At 44.1% G+C, this 20,152-nt stretch overlaps 1 protein-coding gene across 1 annotated transcript in view; it reads right to left on the bottom strand.

Annotated features, from left to right (window-relative positions):
* PID1 (phosphotyrosine interaction domain containing 1) overlaps positions 1–20,152 on the bottom strand; it is a 233,282-nt gene that overhangs the window by 110,391 nt on the left and 102,739 nt on the right. The window contains exon 2 of the mRNA XM_049614771.1: positions 11,422–11,568. Within this exon, the coding sequence (XP_049470728.1) occupies positions 11,422–11,568 (147 nt within the window). The remainder of the gene's footprint in view (positions 1–11,421; positions 11,569–20,152) is intronic.

Raw genomic sequence — 20,152 nt, 5'->3', positions numbered from 1 at the left:
AAATTTCAGAAGTAACTATGTTAGGAAAATGGAAGAAGGCAAGTGGGTAGAGCTCTTATGGATCTCAATCTGTATCTACTCAACTAGCCAAAAGGTATTACTGAAAATGGTAAAAGTATAGTGTCTGAACTATGAAGGTAAACATAAAAAGGAACTGCCAAAATCATTACAGTTGGAGCAGGACTGGGGCATGAGAGGGACAAAGGGGACAGGTAAACATCTTAGGTTTCATTTTTCATTACTATTTGATGGGTTATTTTTAGCTCCACAGGGATTGCTTTGATACAATTTTAAAGCTTCAGGCAAGAAAAAAAAATCACTTGCAAAGAAAGTCTAGGTTTATATGAGATTATATCCAGTCTATACGAACGCTTCCTTATTTAATGCACATTTTCCATTTCACAAACAATAAATTAAACCAGCCTTTTAGGAGCAGAGGGACTGACGCTGTAACATGTGAGTTCCTCTAGTGTGAAAAAGAAATAAAACACTGAAAAAAAATGACATCACAAAAAATAAGTAGAAAAAAATATATGTATACATACTTGGAAATGTCTTTTTAAGCATTAACTTCTTACGTTTAAGCATCATATTTGCATCAACCAGATTTTAGTTTAAAGCTATCTTGACCTTGTAACCATCTTGAGTAAGTTGTACAGTCTCTGCTGGAAAACCATAAAGTATATTATTAATTAATAATTATTAATAATTATTAATTATTAATATACTTTAATAATAAAGTATATTATATATTAATAAAGTATATTGGTTTTCTGCATGGTGTTTCTATGGGTTGCCTGACAAATGAAGTCGACCACAGAGAAACTGTATTTTATCCACAGCATTAATCCAGGAAAACATGTAAAATCATTAACATCTCCTCCACATAAATAACAAATCCTCCTAAATTCAGATAATGATTAAATTTTCAGGACTAAACCAACAAATTGTTTCAAAGACAAACTATCTAAACAGGAATTCGTGAGGGGAAAATAACTTCATAACAAGATACTTCCCTCCGACACACACATTATGCTCAGAATATTTCCGCATCATTTTCAAAATTATCCTTAAAGCTTTACTGAGAAAGGGGGGCGGGTGTGAAACATTATTCACATTCCCTGTGGTAGAACTGTGGATCTTTCTTACAAATAGTCTAATATTCCCAGTACCCTGGACCTACAAACTACAAATGGTCAGGACTTTGTATAAGAAACTCATGATTCCACTCAAAATTTGAAGATCTCTCTTCCGTTTAAAAAATTTTGATAAAGTAAACAAGATAAAGAAATTTGGCTCAAAATAGGGGCAAGACACTTCTGCAGACTGATCCCCCTCATTTTTCTATTTCTTTAAAGTAGTTTTCTGAATTCCATTGAGAGTATTTACTTGGGCACAAGAAATAAGATAACCTAAACAACTGATTAACTAGAGGCATTATATTTCTTTTTGCTTAGAAATTTTTACATTTCTAGAATTCCTCATTTACAAAGAAACAAGCTACAGCAGGCTGAGTAAGACCACTCAAAAAATATTTGGTCCTATTCCCTGGAACCTGACACGTTACCTTATAAGGGAAAAGGGTCTTTGCTGACTTGATTAAGCTAAAAGTCTTGAGCTAAGGAGATTATCCTGGACTATCAGGTGGGTACCAAATCCAACCACAAGTGTCCTTACAAAAGAAAGGCCAAGGGAGGTTGGATACAGACAGAGGAGGAGGCAGCAAGTGTGGCCACGTAGGCAGAAAATGGCGTGGTCTGGCCACAGGCCAAGAAATGCCTGCAGCCACCCAAAACTGGAAGAGGAAAGGAACCAGTTTTCTTCTCCAGCCTCCAGAGGAAGCTCCTTGACACCTTGATTTCTGCCCACTGATACCAATTTTGGACTTCTGGCCCCCAAATCTGCGAGAAAATAAATTTCTCGTTATTTTAAGCACTAAGGTCATCGCTAAGCAGCCTCAGGAAACCAGCATATCATCCATGCGAGGGCATCTGAGTCGGCTGACAATCATTGTGCTGAACACACCAGATAAGTCTGACGCTGGACAAGTCACAGGTTAGGTGGGAAAATGTCACCTTCCCGGAAGCTACAGATATTCCGATTTGGTCAAAAAGAAGAAACAAACGTCTAAGTTGGGGTGACTTAGAAGAAGCTGTTTTCCAAAATGCTCCATTTAGAATGGAGTTTCTTCCATGTAGCTCTCGCTGCAAACTTTCACCCAAAGAAACATTTCTCCTTAAAAGTTATTTTTAACAACTAATTACAAACGTAATATTTGTTGGAAAGTTAGAAAATTGCAAAATGCAAAAAAAAAAAAAGAAAAGAAAATCGAAAGTTTTACCCATAATCCTACTATCCAGGGATCACTTCTGTTCATATTTAAGTAGAAGCCCTCTATTAGGAATGTTTGCAGATAATTATTTTACTTTTATTTTATTTTACAAAAATAAAATCTTATTAACATTTTGCAACCAGCTATTTAATTTACTTAACACATTATGATCATTTTCCACATCAGTATAATTTCTACAACAGAATTTTTAATGACTGGGTGTTCTCCATAGCGTTGTGAAGCAAAAATATTAAAATATCTCTTTCAGACGCTTCGACTGTTTTCCCATTTTTCACTAATGAATCTTTGCTGCTCTCCCAAGAGTTTTTAAAGGCAAGAAGTAAAGTAGGCAGTGACATTTGGAGATGCAGGAAGATACAGTCTTTGACGCTGGCCCAAAGGTAAAGCTTTAAAACCAAATTGGGTTCCCTGGAGTAAAATGGTCATTTTTCAGCCACAGTCCTCACCGTGTGGGGCACCAGGAAATAGTTTCAAGGTGTCAAAGATGCCCAGGGGCGAACAGCAGTACTGTACCCATCGGGGGAAAGAGTAGCCCCATAAAGAAGTCTACAATCCTACTCAACACGCAGGATGATAATCTACGCCCTAAATGCTTTTATCAGAGGAAGTGACGCTATCCCCAACATGAAAAGATTTTAATCACCAGAAAACAAAAGTGAGCTCATGAAGGGTGAAGAAATTTGCTGAAGCCACCACAGCTGTCAGCGGGAAGACCAAAGTACAGAATTCCAAGTCGTAAATTGAGACTCACAGCCAAAAAGTTGATGACTACAAACAAAACATCCTTCCCCGCCAGGTACCATGGGTATAGCGTAAGTAGTGCGCATTTCAAACATAACACAGAGACCAATTCTAAAACAACATGCAGGAGCTTCAGCTGTCCCCAGAGTTATATCCATTTTCTCCCCTCAACACTTCTGAGACCGAACAGGGTGGTCAACAGAGTAGGCACTTGTGTGTAGGATTAAATGGGAGGAGTAAGACTGAGGACAGTTTCCATGCCTGGTGGGCAGGAACTTCCTCTGGTTTCCATAATGTCCCTTTTCCAGTCATTCTTCTTGCTCTCTCTCGTCCTCAAATATTAGAGCGGACACATGGTTACATGTGTAAGCGTGTGAGTGGGTGTGCCTGTCTCGTTCCTTTCTCTTCCCATGGCCCCATTTTCCTTGAGGGACCAGACATCTACGAAATTCCAACTCCATGTAACGAGGTGCCCTTTGGGTGTCGCCCAGGGGTGGCCTCACAGATATTTCGAATTTCACAAGCTTGAACTCACGACTTCTGAAAACTTGCTTCTCTTTCTCTACCTTGAATAATGGATTGCCAAATTAGAAACCTAGAATGAAAGCCAGAAGGAGGGGGGCAGCCTCAAGATTTCTCCACTGAACAAGAACACCGCCACCCCCCACCCCCCCCCCGACCAGTAAGACTAAAAAGCCCCTCAGTGCAGAAGGCCAAACCACATGCTAGCTGATGGTCATTCATGACTGCCTGCACAGGGGCCCTGGGGAGTAGCCTAGTCTCAAACTGAGGCTCATCTTGTCTGGGCAAGAACATCCCCATATATATTCAAGGGGATGCTGTAATAAGGAAGGAAAGGAACTCCTTGCCCTGTAACCTGAGGACACTCTGCATTTTCTTTCACAACCATTGCTCTTCCTACAGAATGTATTTTGTCTGCCCCCGGGTCATTCAGCCTTTTTTTTTAAAAAAAGAGCCTTTTTTACCGTGGACTGTGGGATCAGCCTCTCACCAGTTGCAGTCGACCCAACCCCTAAATGCGCATTAACCAGATCCTGGGTCAGCTGTTTTCTGCTTGGCCAGAAAGCCGTGTAAGGCGTTCCCTATAATCTCCTTAACCAGGACATAGCTATTTGATTTCCCACAGCGGACACTTCTGTTGCCTCTCTAGTATCTCTTTCCCTCTTCCCTCCTGTTGGAATTTGCAGATTCCAAAGCAAATAAATTTCAATGATGTAAGTCAATTCCAGTTAGGTTTTCTGTTATTTCAACCCAAAGTACCCCAAACCACTGTTTATCTTTGTGTCCCTATTAACATCTGAAACATTCTGAGAGTGCCACAATATATTCTTATAGGTGGAGAAAGAAATGAATGAAGGAAATTAGGAAGGAAGGGAGGGAGGGAACAAGGGAAGGAGAGAAAGAGAAGGTCAGAAGATGTAGAGGTCAACACAGTCAAAATTGCAGAAAAATAAAAGCTAGTCTCTTGAACAACAGATGTTAGCTCATATCAACGTTTACCTTTCCACATTTGGGGAGACAAGCTAGAGTAAATATGCTTTCATTTGTCTACAGGAAAGTCTGGGAAAGAATAAAGAGAAAATAGATTGGAATTAGATACCATTCACTCTGAATCTAGAGGTTCACATCTTGGCTTACACCAAGAGACTTAAATAACCAATAAAGACTACCTGCCTGAGTCTTACTTCATATGTTACTATTCTTTCTTTTACTTGTATTCCGTATTGATAACAAAATCAGAAATGTATTTTGCAAGAACGTCTGCACAGTTTGCAGAATGGGACTCGTGCAATGCCCCAAGTCGCCTACACCAAAAAAGCCTGCAGAATGCATTCAGTGAGGCTGATGACACGGTATAATCAGTGTTTCTCCCTCCTATGGATGAATAAAATCATGGGTCTTTGGCTAACATGAAAAAAAAAAAATGAGAAAACGTGACTAGTTCTATTTAAATGCTTATTTTTAATTAAATACATAACTGATCACACAAGCACAAAAATACATACGATACAGGTGAGGCTAATTTTTCAATAGATTTACATTCAAATCAGGAGCTCTTCTCATGAGTAGGATTGCTGGAAATCAGTCTTTTCTAAGACTGGCCACCTCACGCATATGCAAAATGGTAGGATTTGAGGAGTGCCTGAAAAGCCTTCAGCTCAGAAACCTCTCTTCACCGTCCCATGCAACTGGAAAGCAACCACATCCTTCTTGAGGGCTAGGTGACTCTTACTGTTACTTCTTAAATGCACGAGCCTCAAAAAGGGTCACATAAAAAGCAATATGGTATGTGAATCCCGAGCTCCTTCTGGGGAATGACATTGTTGGATGGCTTCTGCCCTCACAGATGGGAACAGGACAGTGAGGGTCTTAGATGGGGCTTCACGGGATGCTTAGCCAGGTGCCTCACTCTGGAGATGAGATTTGGGAGCTAGAGCGTTCTGTGGGAGAGCAGGTCCAGGTGAGGCGCCGGGGGGTGGGGGTGAGGCTTTAGTGACCGTGAGGGCACAGAGGCAGCTGTATGCCTACCAAGCTGCAGAATGGAGACAAGGGCACTCTTGGCATGAGCAATGAAAGAACGAGGTGGGGGAGGGGGGAGTGGGAAGAAATATCTTGAGCTCGATTAGCCCAATTCACCACCACCTCCCGAAGCCTGTCTGGTGGCCCAGAGGAACATCCCTCCTGGAGCTCCATCTCAGGACCCTGGCTCCACCCAGCTTTACCGAGCGGGTGCAGAGGAAAGACAGCCAGGCAAACCAGAACAAAGGCAGGCTGGCTCAGATCCAAACAAGAGAGCTGTCACTGCGGATTTTCCCGCCTTTCCTTCCTGCCTCTTTCCCCTCTTGTCCTCCCCAGGTGCATGTTTCCCACGCTACGTTCCTTCTTCAACTCACCGGAGTCCCTACACTCAAATCAACCACCCTTCCCAAACCTTATAGAAGGTTTTAAATAAAAGATAAATGTCATCAGATGTGCGGGAGCCCCAATTATGGCTCAGCATATTTGTTTCGGCATGGGTACTGTTTTGCTTTCAAACTATAAACACCGTAAAGCTGGGGACTATTTCTGTGGAAGGGGTTTGTAGCTCAGTGTTCACATGGGCATCCAGGAACTCGATGGGCATTTAGTGTTTTATTTCATATATGTGTTTTACAAGGGATGTGACTTTCATCATAGTCTCTCTCTCTCTCTCTCTCTCTCTCTCTCTCTCTCTCTCTCTCCGAAAACCAAATTTGAGGACCTGAAAAGAAAGCAGGGGTAAATTATATGGTACTTTCAGTACATGTTCCCCATGCTTTCTGGGTTTTGTGAGCAAAGACAAAATTCTAATCCACTTACACACACGGTCAATTTGAGTCTTGGACCTTTAGATAAGAGAATGCCTGAAATACACTGACCTTGGTTCTGGTCTATCAAAGATGCGGTAAGTGAGGCTTACAGAAGCAAAATGAGCTTCTAAAATCACATGACACAACTGGCCAAAAGAGCTACCTTAGGACAGACATGGGAGCCACTCAACGGTCATTGCGAGGGAGTGGAATCTAGAGCGGAGGTGCACAGGCTGTGGAGCCAGACGGATGAAGTTCAAACGCAGGCTTTGCCAGTTACTCCCTGGATGCTCTGGTATAGGAAAGAACTTCTCTCTGCCTCAACTAGCTCACCTGTGAAATGGGGCCACAGATGGCACTTAAACCACTGGGTCATCACGAGGACCAAATGGGTAGTTTATACCATGAAAAGTGCATAGGAGAGTGCTTAATGTATTAATAAATTTCAGCTCTTTATTCGCATTATTTCTGTATAATTAGTATTTTCTTACTAACTATGATCATCACCGTCATTATCTCATTTCCTGAAGGCTTTGAGAACCCGGCCAAGTAGGCCCAGAAGGGAGTCAATCCAAAACAGAACAGCGCCCCCTGTAGGACGAGGCCACATACACAGGCGCTGCCCTTCACCCACACATGTGCAGCCCAGTTCTTTTCTTGGACGCCGGCCTCCTGGTCAGCTGTGGCAACCCCATTCCGACCACACAGTGGCCAGCTAGCTCCGTCCTCCATATCCCACCTCACCTCCCCCTCCCCGGGTGTGACTCCACTTCTGTCACTCGCGTGGCTCCCCTCACACATCAGGTCCTCAAGCCCCACGCTTCTCCCGGGCACCACAGCCTTGTAACCTGCACGGTCTCTTTGTTTTTAATTTTTTTAAGTTTACTATTTATCTTGAGAGAGACAGCACAAGTGGGGGGAAGGGTGGAGAGAGAGGGAGACGGCGAATCCCAAGCAGGCTCCACGCCGTCAGCACGCAGCCCGACTCGGGGCTCGAACCCACAAACCCGTGAGATCGTGACCTGACTTGAAACCAAGACTCAGACGCTTAACCCACTGAGCCGCCCGGGCGCCCCTGCACAGTCACAGTCTATTTTTAAGTGCAGGTTTCTTTTTTGCCCGCTTAGCTGAGCACCTGCATCAAAATCTCTGGAAAGAAGGTCCAGACACCTGCCGTCTAGGGGTTTCTGATACACGAGTTTCAGCAGCACTGGGATTCACTGATTTCAGGCACTCGTCTCTTCCTTCTACTTGGCTACGAACTACATTACCCACCCTTGCCCACTTGGACGCCTTTCTCCACAATTCCGCGTCCACAGTACAGTAGGTTTTTCAAGGACGATTAATCAAATAAACGTTTGCTAACAAGTCAGAGAGCCAGCTAGGATTCTGTTGTGCGAGGCCGGAGAAGCCAGGTATGACAGACCATTGCTGCTGCTGCGGAATCAGATACAGCAGCTGATACTCTGAAAAGCCCCAGCAAGAGTAAGGGCAGGCCAATCCTAATGGTATGCAGGGGGGGTGTGCAGTTAAATAACTCCACTCCAAAAAAAAAAAAAAAAAAAAGGCAGCCGTAGAGGAAAACACACAAAGACCCAGCTGCCCACAACATGAATAGCCTGGCAGGGCAATCCCATCAGGACCCACGGAGAATACAGATCAGAGGGAAAGGGGGAGTCTGAGTGGGCCAGTGCCTCGATGGTGCTAAACCATCATCCATTTTCAGCCCCTTGGCCTTTGCTTCCTCCTGGCTCTCTCCCTCCCCAAATCCACCGTTATGCAAGCACAACTTGAGAGCTGTTTAAGCAAAAAGAGCTGGCCCTGTGTGAATATGGAGGGTCCCGTCCGCCGGCCCTGCAGCTGGGCCTGAACGACATTGTGCTCATTATTCGTGGCAGGCGTGAGCCTGAGAGAGAGAGGGAGAGAGAGAGAGAGAGAGAGAGAGAGAGAGCTCCTTCTGCAGCTGGCATTTTGTGAGCTAAGTTACTCGTCAGAATCCAAGAGGAAACACTGCATTTTGTTCCTGTGGATGCCTGGGGGCGGGGGGGGGGGGAGGTCGGGGCATTCTAAACAGAAATTTCAAAGCTCAAAAGTGTAACTTTGTCATTGTCTTTGAACAAAAGAATATGACTCGGAACACAAACAGGATATTATCATTGCCGATTAAAGAACTGTCAACCCCAGTGTGTTCAAGTTAAGATGTAAATGTATAAAGTGCCTTGTAGAACACAATTTGAACAATGACACATGGCGGGGGGGTCTTCCTTCAAATAGAATCCTAAAGCTAGAGCTGGCCCAGATTATGATTATCTGCACCTGGAATCTCATCTTCAAGATTTCTAGGGATGGAGAGTTCAGAAACTTTCTACAGCCCGGTGGTCTGTGTTTTTCACCTTGAAGGCCAAGGTCTCCCCAGTGTCCAGGTGAAATCACGGATGATTTCCCTTTGTCTACCCAGCCCCACTGACTGATGCCAAGCCCACCTCATTCTCTTGGGTGTGTTCTTCTGAATTCCTTCTATTTTTTTCCAACATACTTTTAGAAGTAAAATAAGCGAACACAGACCTAAGGCAATACACGGAAAAAAAAAAATTACTCCATGCATCTCGAACCCTATGCTCCCTTTCAGGAAAATGATAGTTTTTATTCTCCTAGCAAATATATATCTCTCTAGCAAATCTCTCTCTCTCTCCCTTTCTCTCTGTCTCTCTCTGTCTCTCTCTCTCTCTCTCTCTCTCTCTCTCACACACACACACACACACACACACACACCTCTTTCATATCTTGATTGGATTGCTAGGCCTTTTACTCTATAACTGCATCCCCCTCCCATTTAAACATACTCTGCAGACTTTACCAAAGGCACCTCCCCTCCTTGTACTTGTCCTTACTGACTTCATCTTGCTTCTGAGGGACCCTTTTCCCCAACAGGAACAGAATTCAAAATGACTCTGGGAACCCTCTAAAGGATGTATAACACAATTTGATCTCATAGCACTTTCAAATTTAACAAGTACTTCCCTAATGCCTTTGTATCATCCATTTATCCAAAGCGCTGCATACATGGGGACCTAAGACCAGTTCCGTAGACCCACGGACTCCTGTCGAATCACGGCCTCTGGCAACTGCTCTTTGGAAGCTGAAAGTTCACCTTAGCAGAGTTACCATTTACAATCACTTTTGGGGGGCACCTGGGTGGCGCAGTCGATTAAGTGGCTGACTCCTGATTTTGGCTCAGGGCACGGTCTCACGGTTCATGCGTTCAAACCCCGCATCGGGCTCTGCACTCACAGCACGAGAGCCTGCTTTGCATCCTCTGTCTCCCTCTCTCTGCCCCTCCCCGACTCATTCACACACTCTCTCTCAGATCTCTCTCTCTCTCTCTCGAAAATAAACACGTTTAAAAAATTTTTTAATAAAAAATAAATAAATAATAAAATCACTTTTTTTTTTTTAACAGAGTCCTATAACCCGCTGGCCTAAATCTCTCTGACGGATCCACACAATAATTAGAACAGAGTCTAGACCCCTTGCCTTGATGACACCACACCACACAACACAACTTTCACAACTCCCCGGTCCCGCTGCCCGTTCTTTTCCGGTACAAAGGACGCCAACACCATGGCCACCTATGAGAATCCGTACTCCCCCTCCCTTCTGCCTGAAAGATTCTTCCGCAAGTTCCTTCAGACTGGCTGTCTCAACCGCCAGTGCTCACCTACCTGTATTTTCTCTTCCCTCCCCCGCAACTGGCAGTTAAACCCCACAAAGATGCTGGCGGGAGTGCTCCACTGACCCCAGTGCTGGGCCGAGGGTAAAGCCCCCAATGGATATTTGTGAAATAAATGACCATGTGTGGGGTTCTGTGTACACAGCCATGACTCAAGATTTCCGTAGCCTCCAATCTGACCACAGCTATGCAAGACCTGGGGAGGCGATGGAATATTCTGGCAAGAAAGCTAGATGGATCTTGACTTCCCTAACCTGGAAACGCAATAAGGAAAGGAGTGTGTCTGTAAGGTTATAAAAGAAACCCACATGCGAACGCGCATGCTCGTTTTATTTTCTTTTCACTACTCAAAACAAAGTTCTACCCCTTATTTAATTTTTACTCCTCCAAACATATCGCTGATGACGAAATGTGCACGAACATATTTTCTTTGTTACCTCTGAACTGATTGCTGTATTCATCAATTCATGCACAAAAGAATATCAAGTGAGAAAGAACCCAAAAACTTACCAAAATTATACATTTCATTTCTAGGGTTGTTTTTTTTTATACTGTCAGCAGTATCGTTTACATAAATGAAAAATATTTTTTAATGGATTCTGAGACATGAATATTAGTATAAATTCAGAGTGCCCAAGCCAAGCAAAAATGCAAAATTTTTTCTCCCAAAGGAGAACGATACTGTTGTGAAATCTCTTTTTTATTCCGCAAGATGTGGTTTATTCAGAGTGCAAATACAAGGGAAGGAAGGATCACGAAGGACAGAACTTTTCCTGTGTACATGGGTTCAGATGGTACAACAAATGTGGGCAGAATACTATTCTCCTCATACATACTAAAACTTGTGTCTTTCGTGCGTACCTGAAAACAAGGAAGAGAGCCAGATCGCTAAAAATAAAGCAAGAGATGGATTCATACAACCATCGCTCAGTGAGCTTTTATTAGCTGTTCTACCTTTTCATTCCTTTAAAAAGTGACCGTGGGGGAGGGGCGCCTGGGTGGCTCAGTGGGTTAAGCTTCCGACGCTTGATTTCAGCTCAGGTCACAGGCTCATGGTTTGTGGGTTTGAGCTCTGTGTTTGGATTCTCTTTCGCTCCTTCACTCTCTGCCCTTCCCCCACTCACTCTCTCTGTCTCATGATAAATAAACATAAGTAAATAAATGAATAGTTACCACTGGTAAACAAGTGTCTTAAAGCTACACACCCTTTTGTCTCTCCCGCTGGCTGTGGGCCACATGCCACATACCTTGCAGCCACTGTGAGTCCTGGTCTTCATCAGGGGTGTAGTGGTGCACAGCTCAATGGCCTCAGGCTCGTGGAAGATGACTGCTGGGAGGGGGTCCTTCTTCAGTGTCAGGACATTCAATTTAGACTTCAGCATGGTCTGAAAGTGCTGACGAGCAAAAGGAACAAGCAAACAAATAAATAAAGAAGCCAACTCTAGTGGAATTTTTTGGAGCAGTATGTGGTGCAACGATACATCAGACCCAGTAGCAAAATCTTTTTTATTAACTCTGTTTTACTAGGGAAGGTCAAGAGACACTCAGTCACATGAAGGGGGAAAACTGTCAGGATGTCCCTAAGTTGACACCGTGGGAGACAGGCAACCCCCCACACAGAGACCACGGGAACATGGGGTAGCGGTAGAATCACCAACACCTTGCTCTGGGAAGTTCTTCCAAGGTGATATGTAGAGAGAGACTCCTAGAGATTTAAGGCATGTTGATTTCAGCCAAGTAAGTGAAGATGTTCAGAAAAGAAGGTGATCGGTGCTATTTTGGGGGACAGTCTAGAGCTAATGAAAAAGGAGAAGAACCAATGAAAAGAACACAATAATCCTGCTCTCTGCCTTCCCCCATTCTGCCATGCCCTGGCTGTAGAACTTTAGGAAAGCCACCACTTTTCAATAGACCATTTCTCTTCCTGAGTCTAGTAAATATCTATTCTGCATGCAGTTCCTGCTGGCACCCGTTTTGAAATATAACCAGAATGCAGCGACATTTAATAACTGCTATGTATACACCCAGTCCAGGCCCCATCTTTGTTTGGTCTACCATAGCATCTGGTCCTACCACTCCCAACCTTGACCCAGTGCAGGGTATTACCACAGCACAGCCAGGGGGGCCTTCTCAGCTCAGATCACAGCTTGTCACCCCTCTGGTAGGACTATCTCAAGCCTTCCCTTCTCACAAAAATATTCCAAGTCCTTGCCTTGGCCTTGAAACCCACGCACAATTCAGGGACCTCTGCCTCTCTAACCTCACCTCCCACTCCTCACCCTCCCTCTCACTTGGACCCAACCACAGTGGCGTCTTTATTCTTCTGAGGATAAGGCAAAGACACACGTGCCTTGGGATGTCTGACCATGATCCCCCTGCTCTAGGATCTGAATCCCTTGCTTCTGTATCTTCTTGAGGACCTTGATCAAATGTCACCTTATGAGACAGGCCTTCTTTATCAATATTATCTAAAATAGCAGGTGCGTGTGCCCCCCCCCACACACACACACAGATGGCTTCGTGGGCCCGCAACCTGCACCATCACAACAGGATCCCCATGCTTAGGAGAACACCATGCTTGGTTTAATGCTCTTGGGTGAATGTCATGGTCTTGAAATCCTTCATAAATTTATCTTTGAGCCTGTGTTTTGTAAGCTGAGTCCAATGAAACAGTAGGGTACATGCATGAGTAGAGGAGATACACACAATAGGTGCATCCCCTGATGCCTAGGAATTCAAGAAGATGCCAAGCGAGTACCAGGCAAGCATATTAAGTCCATGGCTCCGTAAGCAATGCACTGGCAGCCCCAGGAGGCCATGCTTTGGAGGGAGAACTTGCTTCAAATGCAGAAGTAAGTCAGTTGTATTTTAACAAACATGAATGATCAAGGAACTCTAGCATATCCCTTCTATTTGTAGGACTTTCCTGTAACAGACAACTGAAAATGACACTGAAAATGACCACAGAGAAGGAAAGGGACAGGGAGGACAGCCACAGCTCCTCCTCCCTTCAGTCCCTCCTCACTAATCTGCAAGCTAAAGGTAAAGTGTCAGGAGAATGTGCGTTTTTAGAAATGGAACAGGGGCACCTGGGTGGCTCAGTCGGGTAAGCAACCGACTCTCGATTTCAGCTCAGGTCGTGCTCTCGCGGTTTGTGGGCGAGAGCTCCACGTCAGGCTCTGCACTGACAGAGCCTGACACCTTGACACACTGACAGAGCGTGACACAAGCACGGCACCTGCTTGAGATTCTTTCTCTCTCTGCCCCTCCCTCGCTCATGTGTGCGCACTTTCTCTCTCTCTCAAAACAAACAACTAGTTAATTAATTAATAAAAAGAAATGAAACAGGGGCAGTGGGTGGCTCAGTCAGTTGAGGGTCTGACTCTTGATTTCAGCTCAGGTCATGATCCCAGGGTTGTGGGATTGAGCCCCATGCTGGGCTCTGCAATGCGCATGGAGCCTGCATGGGATTCTCTCTCTCTCTCTCTCTCTCTCTCTCTCTCTCCCCCCCCCCCCCCTCTTCCCATCCCCCACTCATGGGTATGCACTCTAAATAAATAAATAAATAAATAAATAAATAAATAAATACAGGTGAGTTAGTTTTGTAGCACATTTCCACTGTTCCGGTAAGAACAAAATTCAGATGCACGTATGAACCAGGAAGTGCAAACTTCGTGTCATTTCAACGCCTCTGCTCCTATCCTTGCATTTAAAGTGGGCATTGCACAATACAATGATGAGTGGTAGATTTGTGTTAATAATCTCAATGTTGAATCTCTTTTTAGTTAGAACAGCATTAAACAACAAAAGCAACCCACCAATCAAACAGAAGAAAACACCATGACTGTGCCAGAGACAGATGCACGAAGAAAAGTAAAAAGTTTTATGTTTCAGTGCCTTTAGCGGCACTTTTCTCTACTTTTTGAATATAGGACTGCATTTTCATTTTGCCCCGGGCCTCACAGATTATGTAACCAATTCCACATGTACCTACTCATCGCCGTCCATCCCCTTCCTCCCCTTTATTATTCTCATCAATACTTGTCACCACGAAAACATTACGTATTTTGTTTCTCTTATTTTCTGTCCTCTTCCATTAGAACATAAATGCCATAGGAGCAGAAACTGTTTTAGTCAATGAAGTATCCCAAGAGCCTAAAGCAGTTCCATGGGGCCACACCGAATCTACTAGAACTCCCAACGGCCACGCTGATGGTCATTTTTATGTGTCAGCTTGCCTAGGCTACTATGCTATTATCTAACCAAGCACCGTGAAGATATTTTGTAGGTGTGATTAAAGCCCATAATCATTTGAATTGCAGACATAGCCTGGCTAATCTGGGTGGACTTCATTCAATCAATTGAAACAACAGGTGAGGTGAGGCTTCCCTGAGGGGGAAGAATTTCTACTTGTGGACGGCGGCTTCAGTCCATGCCCAAGAGCTCCGGCCTACCCTTCCTGACAGCCTGCCACAGGGGTCTCAGCCCGGCCTCGCCAGCCTCCACAACTGCATAAGCCGGTTCCTCGAATAAGTCTTGAGGAATTTCTCCTACTAGTTCTCTTTCTGATTTAACCCTGACGAACACAGCCACCTTTCAGGATACAAAGTTGCCAGCCTGATACTTGTTCAAATGGGAGGGAGATCTGCTGTCCTATTTCTCAGTGAATAGTGATTTGTATTTTTTTTATTTTTTTAATGTCTATTTTTGAGAGAGAGAGAGAGAGAGAGAGAGACAGAATCCGAAGCAGGCTCCAGGTTCTGAGCTGTCAGCACAGAGCCCGACTCGGGGCTGGAACCCACAAACTGTGAGATCATGACCTGAGCTGAAGTCGGCCACTTCACCGACTGAGCCTCCCAGGCGCCCCTGATTTGTATTTTTTAAGACCGTAAGGGCAGGGGCGCCTGGGTGGCTCAGTCCGTTAAGCATCCGACTCTTGATTTCCGCTCAGGTCATGATCTTGTGGTTCAGGGGTTCGAGCCTCTGCACTGACAGCATGGGGCCTGCTTGGGGTTCTCTCTCCCCTTGTTTCTCTCTCTCTCTCTGCTCCTTCCTTATCCGGGGGCATGCACACTCTCTCTTTCTCAAAATAAATAAATAAATAAATAAACTTAAAAAGAAAAAAAAAAACACAAGGGCAAGTTTTCAAATTAATCTGGAAGTTTCTGCCTTTGTTCTTAATTGATTCCAGCCCGACATCTGGTGTTACAAAGAGGGCCTGGGAGGAGCACCACAGATACGTGACAGGGAGAGGAAAAGCTGGTCGCCTTTGTGAGACAGCAACTGGGGCCATACGACGAAGAGGGTAAAGAGAAGAGTAGCTCAGAAGAGGAGCTAATGAGCAAGGGAGGACACTGTCCTCACCCGCCATCTTGCTGGGGGCTCCGTGAGCAGTACATGAAACCACAGCTCACCTCAGCCTGACTTTTGCCACACAACAAGTTCCTAAAGATGGCACCAGAGGTGACTCCACTCCCACGAAGTCCGGACAACCACACTGCCCAGAATCTCTGAGATTGTCTGCCCGTCCCCACTGGGGGACCAAATGCCACGGCTACTGGTTTGGCCGTTGAGCGCAGCGAGAGCCTGGAAGCTGCGGGCCGGACGCAGGCAGCCAGAGAGCCAAGGAAGAGAAAGAAACCATTTTTAAAACCCCAAATCGGGGACAGGAAGATAACGGAGTGCAAATGCCAACTTCCACAAGGGCTGTGTAACCTGAACCACCTATCTCTTCAAAGCCTTGGTGGCCCTCCAGCTCGCCGATCCGCCGTGCACCCTGTCCCTGAATACCTCCCCTCGAGCAGACACTGAGGCAGGCACAGCTGGAACAGAAATGAAATGTTAGTCTCTGCTTGAACGGGTTTCTCACAGAGAGCTGGACGCTGTTCAATCAAATGACAACTGCAAACCTGTGTGAGTTCATCGACTAGCTGCAGAGAGAGAGGCTAAGGCAGTATCTGAAGGTGAAATAGAGACAATTATTCCTTTTCTGGAAAAAATGCATTTTGTTTTCTTTAATGGCTTTGTCCTTTTTGCCCACAATGAAAGGATAAGGCTAAAGAGGGAAATACGATGTGAATTATCTGATGAGTCATTGGGTCTGCAAGAATACATCTTTTTACAGAAGGTTCATGTAACCGTGAGTTGCTCTTGAAAATCTAGGAACGAACGGTCCAAGTGTGACGGTAGAGCTGTTTCTGCTAAGAACACTCTTCTGCCCCCCTTTGAGGAAATGTCTCCACTGCTGTAGCTGCTTTGTGGAGCGGGGCCGTCCCTGCCCCCGACCCTGGGAAAGAATATGCGACACAGGCTGACCGCCTGAGTACCGCGTGTCCCTGGCCAAAGGCGTTGGTTCAGAGGAAACTCAAGATTGGCGGGACAGACTCTTCCAGGAGACTGACTGACTCACAGGGTTGCTAGGCCAAGGCGATGTGAGTAAGAAGCTACCGCTGACCTCCTCACCCGCCAAGGTCAGCCCGAGAATAAGACCACCCGGAGACCAAGAGGGACGAGCCATGGAGAGTCACAGACGTGACCTTGCCTAGCCCTGGCTCCCGCTGCCTCTGACTCGGCTCCATCCATGGACTTACCGAGAACGAGAACCAGGACCTTCTCTCTTACGCTTAAGCGAGCTTGCGTGAGGTGTCTGTTCAGAAAGGGTCTCACCGATACAGATTACTTTCTGATGAAAAAAAATCACCCGAGACAATAAAACGGAGCCACTAACAAAACGTTAAAAGGACTTCATAAATGTTAAAACTACAGAACAGAACAGCAACATTAGCTTTTAAGGAAACATAGAGGATCTTGCACTTTGTTATTTGAATAGGTGGGGCCTTAATGATAAAGCATCGATAATAATTTAAAGGAGGTGTTACGGTCCCCAGCTTATTCGTGTCTACAATAAAGCTCTGTGGGCTACTGCCGAAACAAGATGAATTCCAAGTCTCAAGAGAGAGCCCAAGAGTATCCCTGCAATGACACCCATTCAGGTGGCCAGCTCTCTCGCTGGGTGGTAAAGACAGCTCCATCAGAAGGGCAAGGCCTCGTACTTCCTGGGCCTCGGTGTTCTCATCTGTCACGTCTAAAGGGCTACATTACGCCATGTCAAAAACGGCATCGCTTGTTCTCTGCACGGATAGACAAGTGCAGTAAAGACAGTGCAACTTACCACGATCCAGGAGCCTTCGAAAAAAGGCAACAGAAGAGGAATCGAAGAGAGGAGCTTGGAAAAGCCATTGCTCCCAAATGAAAGATACACAGAGTTCCATAAAGCAAATGTGTTATTCATTCTTACAGAAGGGAAGTGAGCGGGGTTGTAGAAAATTAGGGCACTGCCCCGGACAAATTAGACAAAGCTCGGCTTTCTGCACTTGGTGCTTTATGTGCAATCCTAAAATAGAGCCTCTAAATCAAGCCCCATTATGCGGAGGGGGTAATCGCCATGCCCTGTATAATTTTACAGTTGGCGCTTGCTACTCCTATTCAGACATTAATCTCTGACAGTTTAGCTGGCAAGTATTTACATATTTTACCAATTCAAATCGGGTGTATCTCACCTTTGTATTGACTCCGTATCCAAAATATAAAGCATCTTTTGAAGGCAAATCCTGCTTCCTCTCTTTCTGGGATAACGGAACACTATCCTCACTCAAATGAAAGAAAAGGCATTAAGGTTTTAATCCCTGGTTCATCCTTGCATTGTGAAGGCTGGCAAAAATGGTCAGTTTTAACTTGCAAATGACTGATTCAGTAATGCCCTCATCAAGCTTCAGAAATATTGCAAATGTTCTCCTTAAGAGAACCACAAGGAACAAGGGGGCCAATCAAAGAAACGGAAAACTTCAGTACCCCAAACAAATGTTAATTTGTGCCAGCGTGCAAAAATCACTGACGCTTTTACATGCTGCACATAACCACACTTCATTTTATTCCTGGGGGGTATGTAAGAATTAATCAAACTTAGTCGTAGTTTCCTTACATTTTATACCTCTTACTTTTTAAAAACGTATATTCAAGCCCCAAATACTGGAAAAGGAGCCAGTGCAATACTCCATTCTGACCTTAAATAAGATCTCACTTATCATTTTCAATGTAAACTCTTACATGTCTGCTTTTAACTATCCATTCAAAAAAACAAAACAAAACAAAACAAAAGCAAGAAAACTCTTCTCCTCTTAAACAAACAGCAAATGGTTTGTTATACAATTAAGAGGAAACAGGTGAACGAATAAAAAGAAAATTTTACTTAAATTCAATTTTCATTTAAATACATTTCAATGCAAAAGATTTTGATTTTCATTTCTGTCCTTTTTTAAAAGTAAAACAGGGTTGGATAATCTCCCCCAAATCTAGCAAAGCATATACAGAATCGCCTTCTGTCATTCAAGGATTAATTTTTGTTTAATGCAAAGAAAGACCTATAGCACTATGGCATTCCCCTTCTTGCTGCAAAGTGTCCCTAGTAATTGCCTTATTGAAAAAAGTTCCAACTGAATTTCAAAGGCGTACCTCCAGACACTCCTAAATTTAAAAGGTTGTCTGTATCTGTTAAAAGTGATAGCTATTATTAAACTAACTGAAAATACTCATGTTCGCACACCCATATTTATTCATGCAGTTTTAATTATGGAAGCATTTCTTTTGAACATCACAGATTCTCTCAAGAGATTATGTGGGAGAGGCACCGAAATAACTCTATGCCCACAGAGCACGCAGAAAGCCCCCAAGGCTTACGAAGAGCTCACTGGGGAGGAGGAAGATTTTAGCACAAACACACAAGAACGAAGGTCAGAAAAGGTGAAGCCTAAGTATGCTACCGTAAGCATCTAACAGCGTATGTGACATGGTTTAATATCATCGGAAGGCGATAAGCTAAAGGTATACTATACGAAAGCAATGACTAAAATAACAAACCAAAGAGTTACATGCATTGACAGGAGAGATAAAACAGAATCATAAAAAAGGGGGCAGAAAGAGAGGACAAAGTTAATAACAAAAAACCCAGCTGAGACAAGGAGAAAATAAATCCTAAAATGATAGATTTAACATCTATAAAATTCATACCACTAGTAAAAAAGAAGGCAGATATAGTGAGCGTTGATGAAGATGGCCTGATTCTATGTGGCCTACAAGAAATTCACTCAAAATATGAAGAGGCACATACAACTGGTAGGCCACAAGGCACAGACAAAAACTACAAATACAGTCAGAGATTTCAATCCCACTCTCTCCAAAATTGATAGACTACACAGACAGAAAAGCAGCAAGGATCTATAAAGTTTGAATAACGCCACCAACAACGTGACATGATTGACATTTCTAGACCACTCCACCCAAAAACAACAGGATTCAAGGATACATAAAACACTTACCAAAACAGACCAAATTCTGGGCCATAATTTTTTTTTAAAACACCCCAGTAAATTTAGGAATCATATTCTACAAAGAAAAATCAACAGAAAATTCTCTGTAAAATTTTCAAATACATGGAAACGAACACAGTTCCAAATAACCCATAGATCAAAGACTACATCAAAAAGCAATACAGAAAGTACTTTGAGCTGAATGGAAATGAAAACATAACATATCAAAAATTCTGAGATGCCACTAAAACATACATAAGGGGAATTTTATAGCACAAAATGCCACTATTAGAAAAGAAGAAAATTCTCTATTCAATAAACTCAGCTTCAGCCTTAAAAAAAAAAAAAAAATGAAAGAGTAAATAGAGTAAATGAAACCCCAAGCAGAAGATACCAAATAATAGGGGCGCCTGGGTGGCTCAGTTGGTTAAGCAACGGACTTTGGCTCAGGTCACGATCGCGCAGTCCATGAGTTCGAGCCCCATGTCAGGCTCTGTGCTGAGGGCTCAGAGCCTGGAGCCTGCTTCAGATTCTGTGTCTCCCTCTCTCTCGGCCCCTCCCCTGCTCATGCTCTGTGTCTCTCTGTCTCTCAATAATAAATACACGTTGAAAA

The sequence above is a fragment of the Panthera uncia genome (genome assembly GCF_023721935.1).
Source record: "Panthera uncia isolate 11264 chromosome C1 unlocalized genomic scaffold, Puncia_PCG_1.0 HiC_scaffold_3, whole genome shotgun sequence".
In the NCBI taxonomy this organism is placed as follows: Eukaryota; Metazoa; Chordata; class Mammalia; order Carnivora; family Felidae; genus Panthera; species Panthera uncia.
This window is presented reverse-complemented; position numbering and strand designations above follow the sequence as displayed.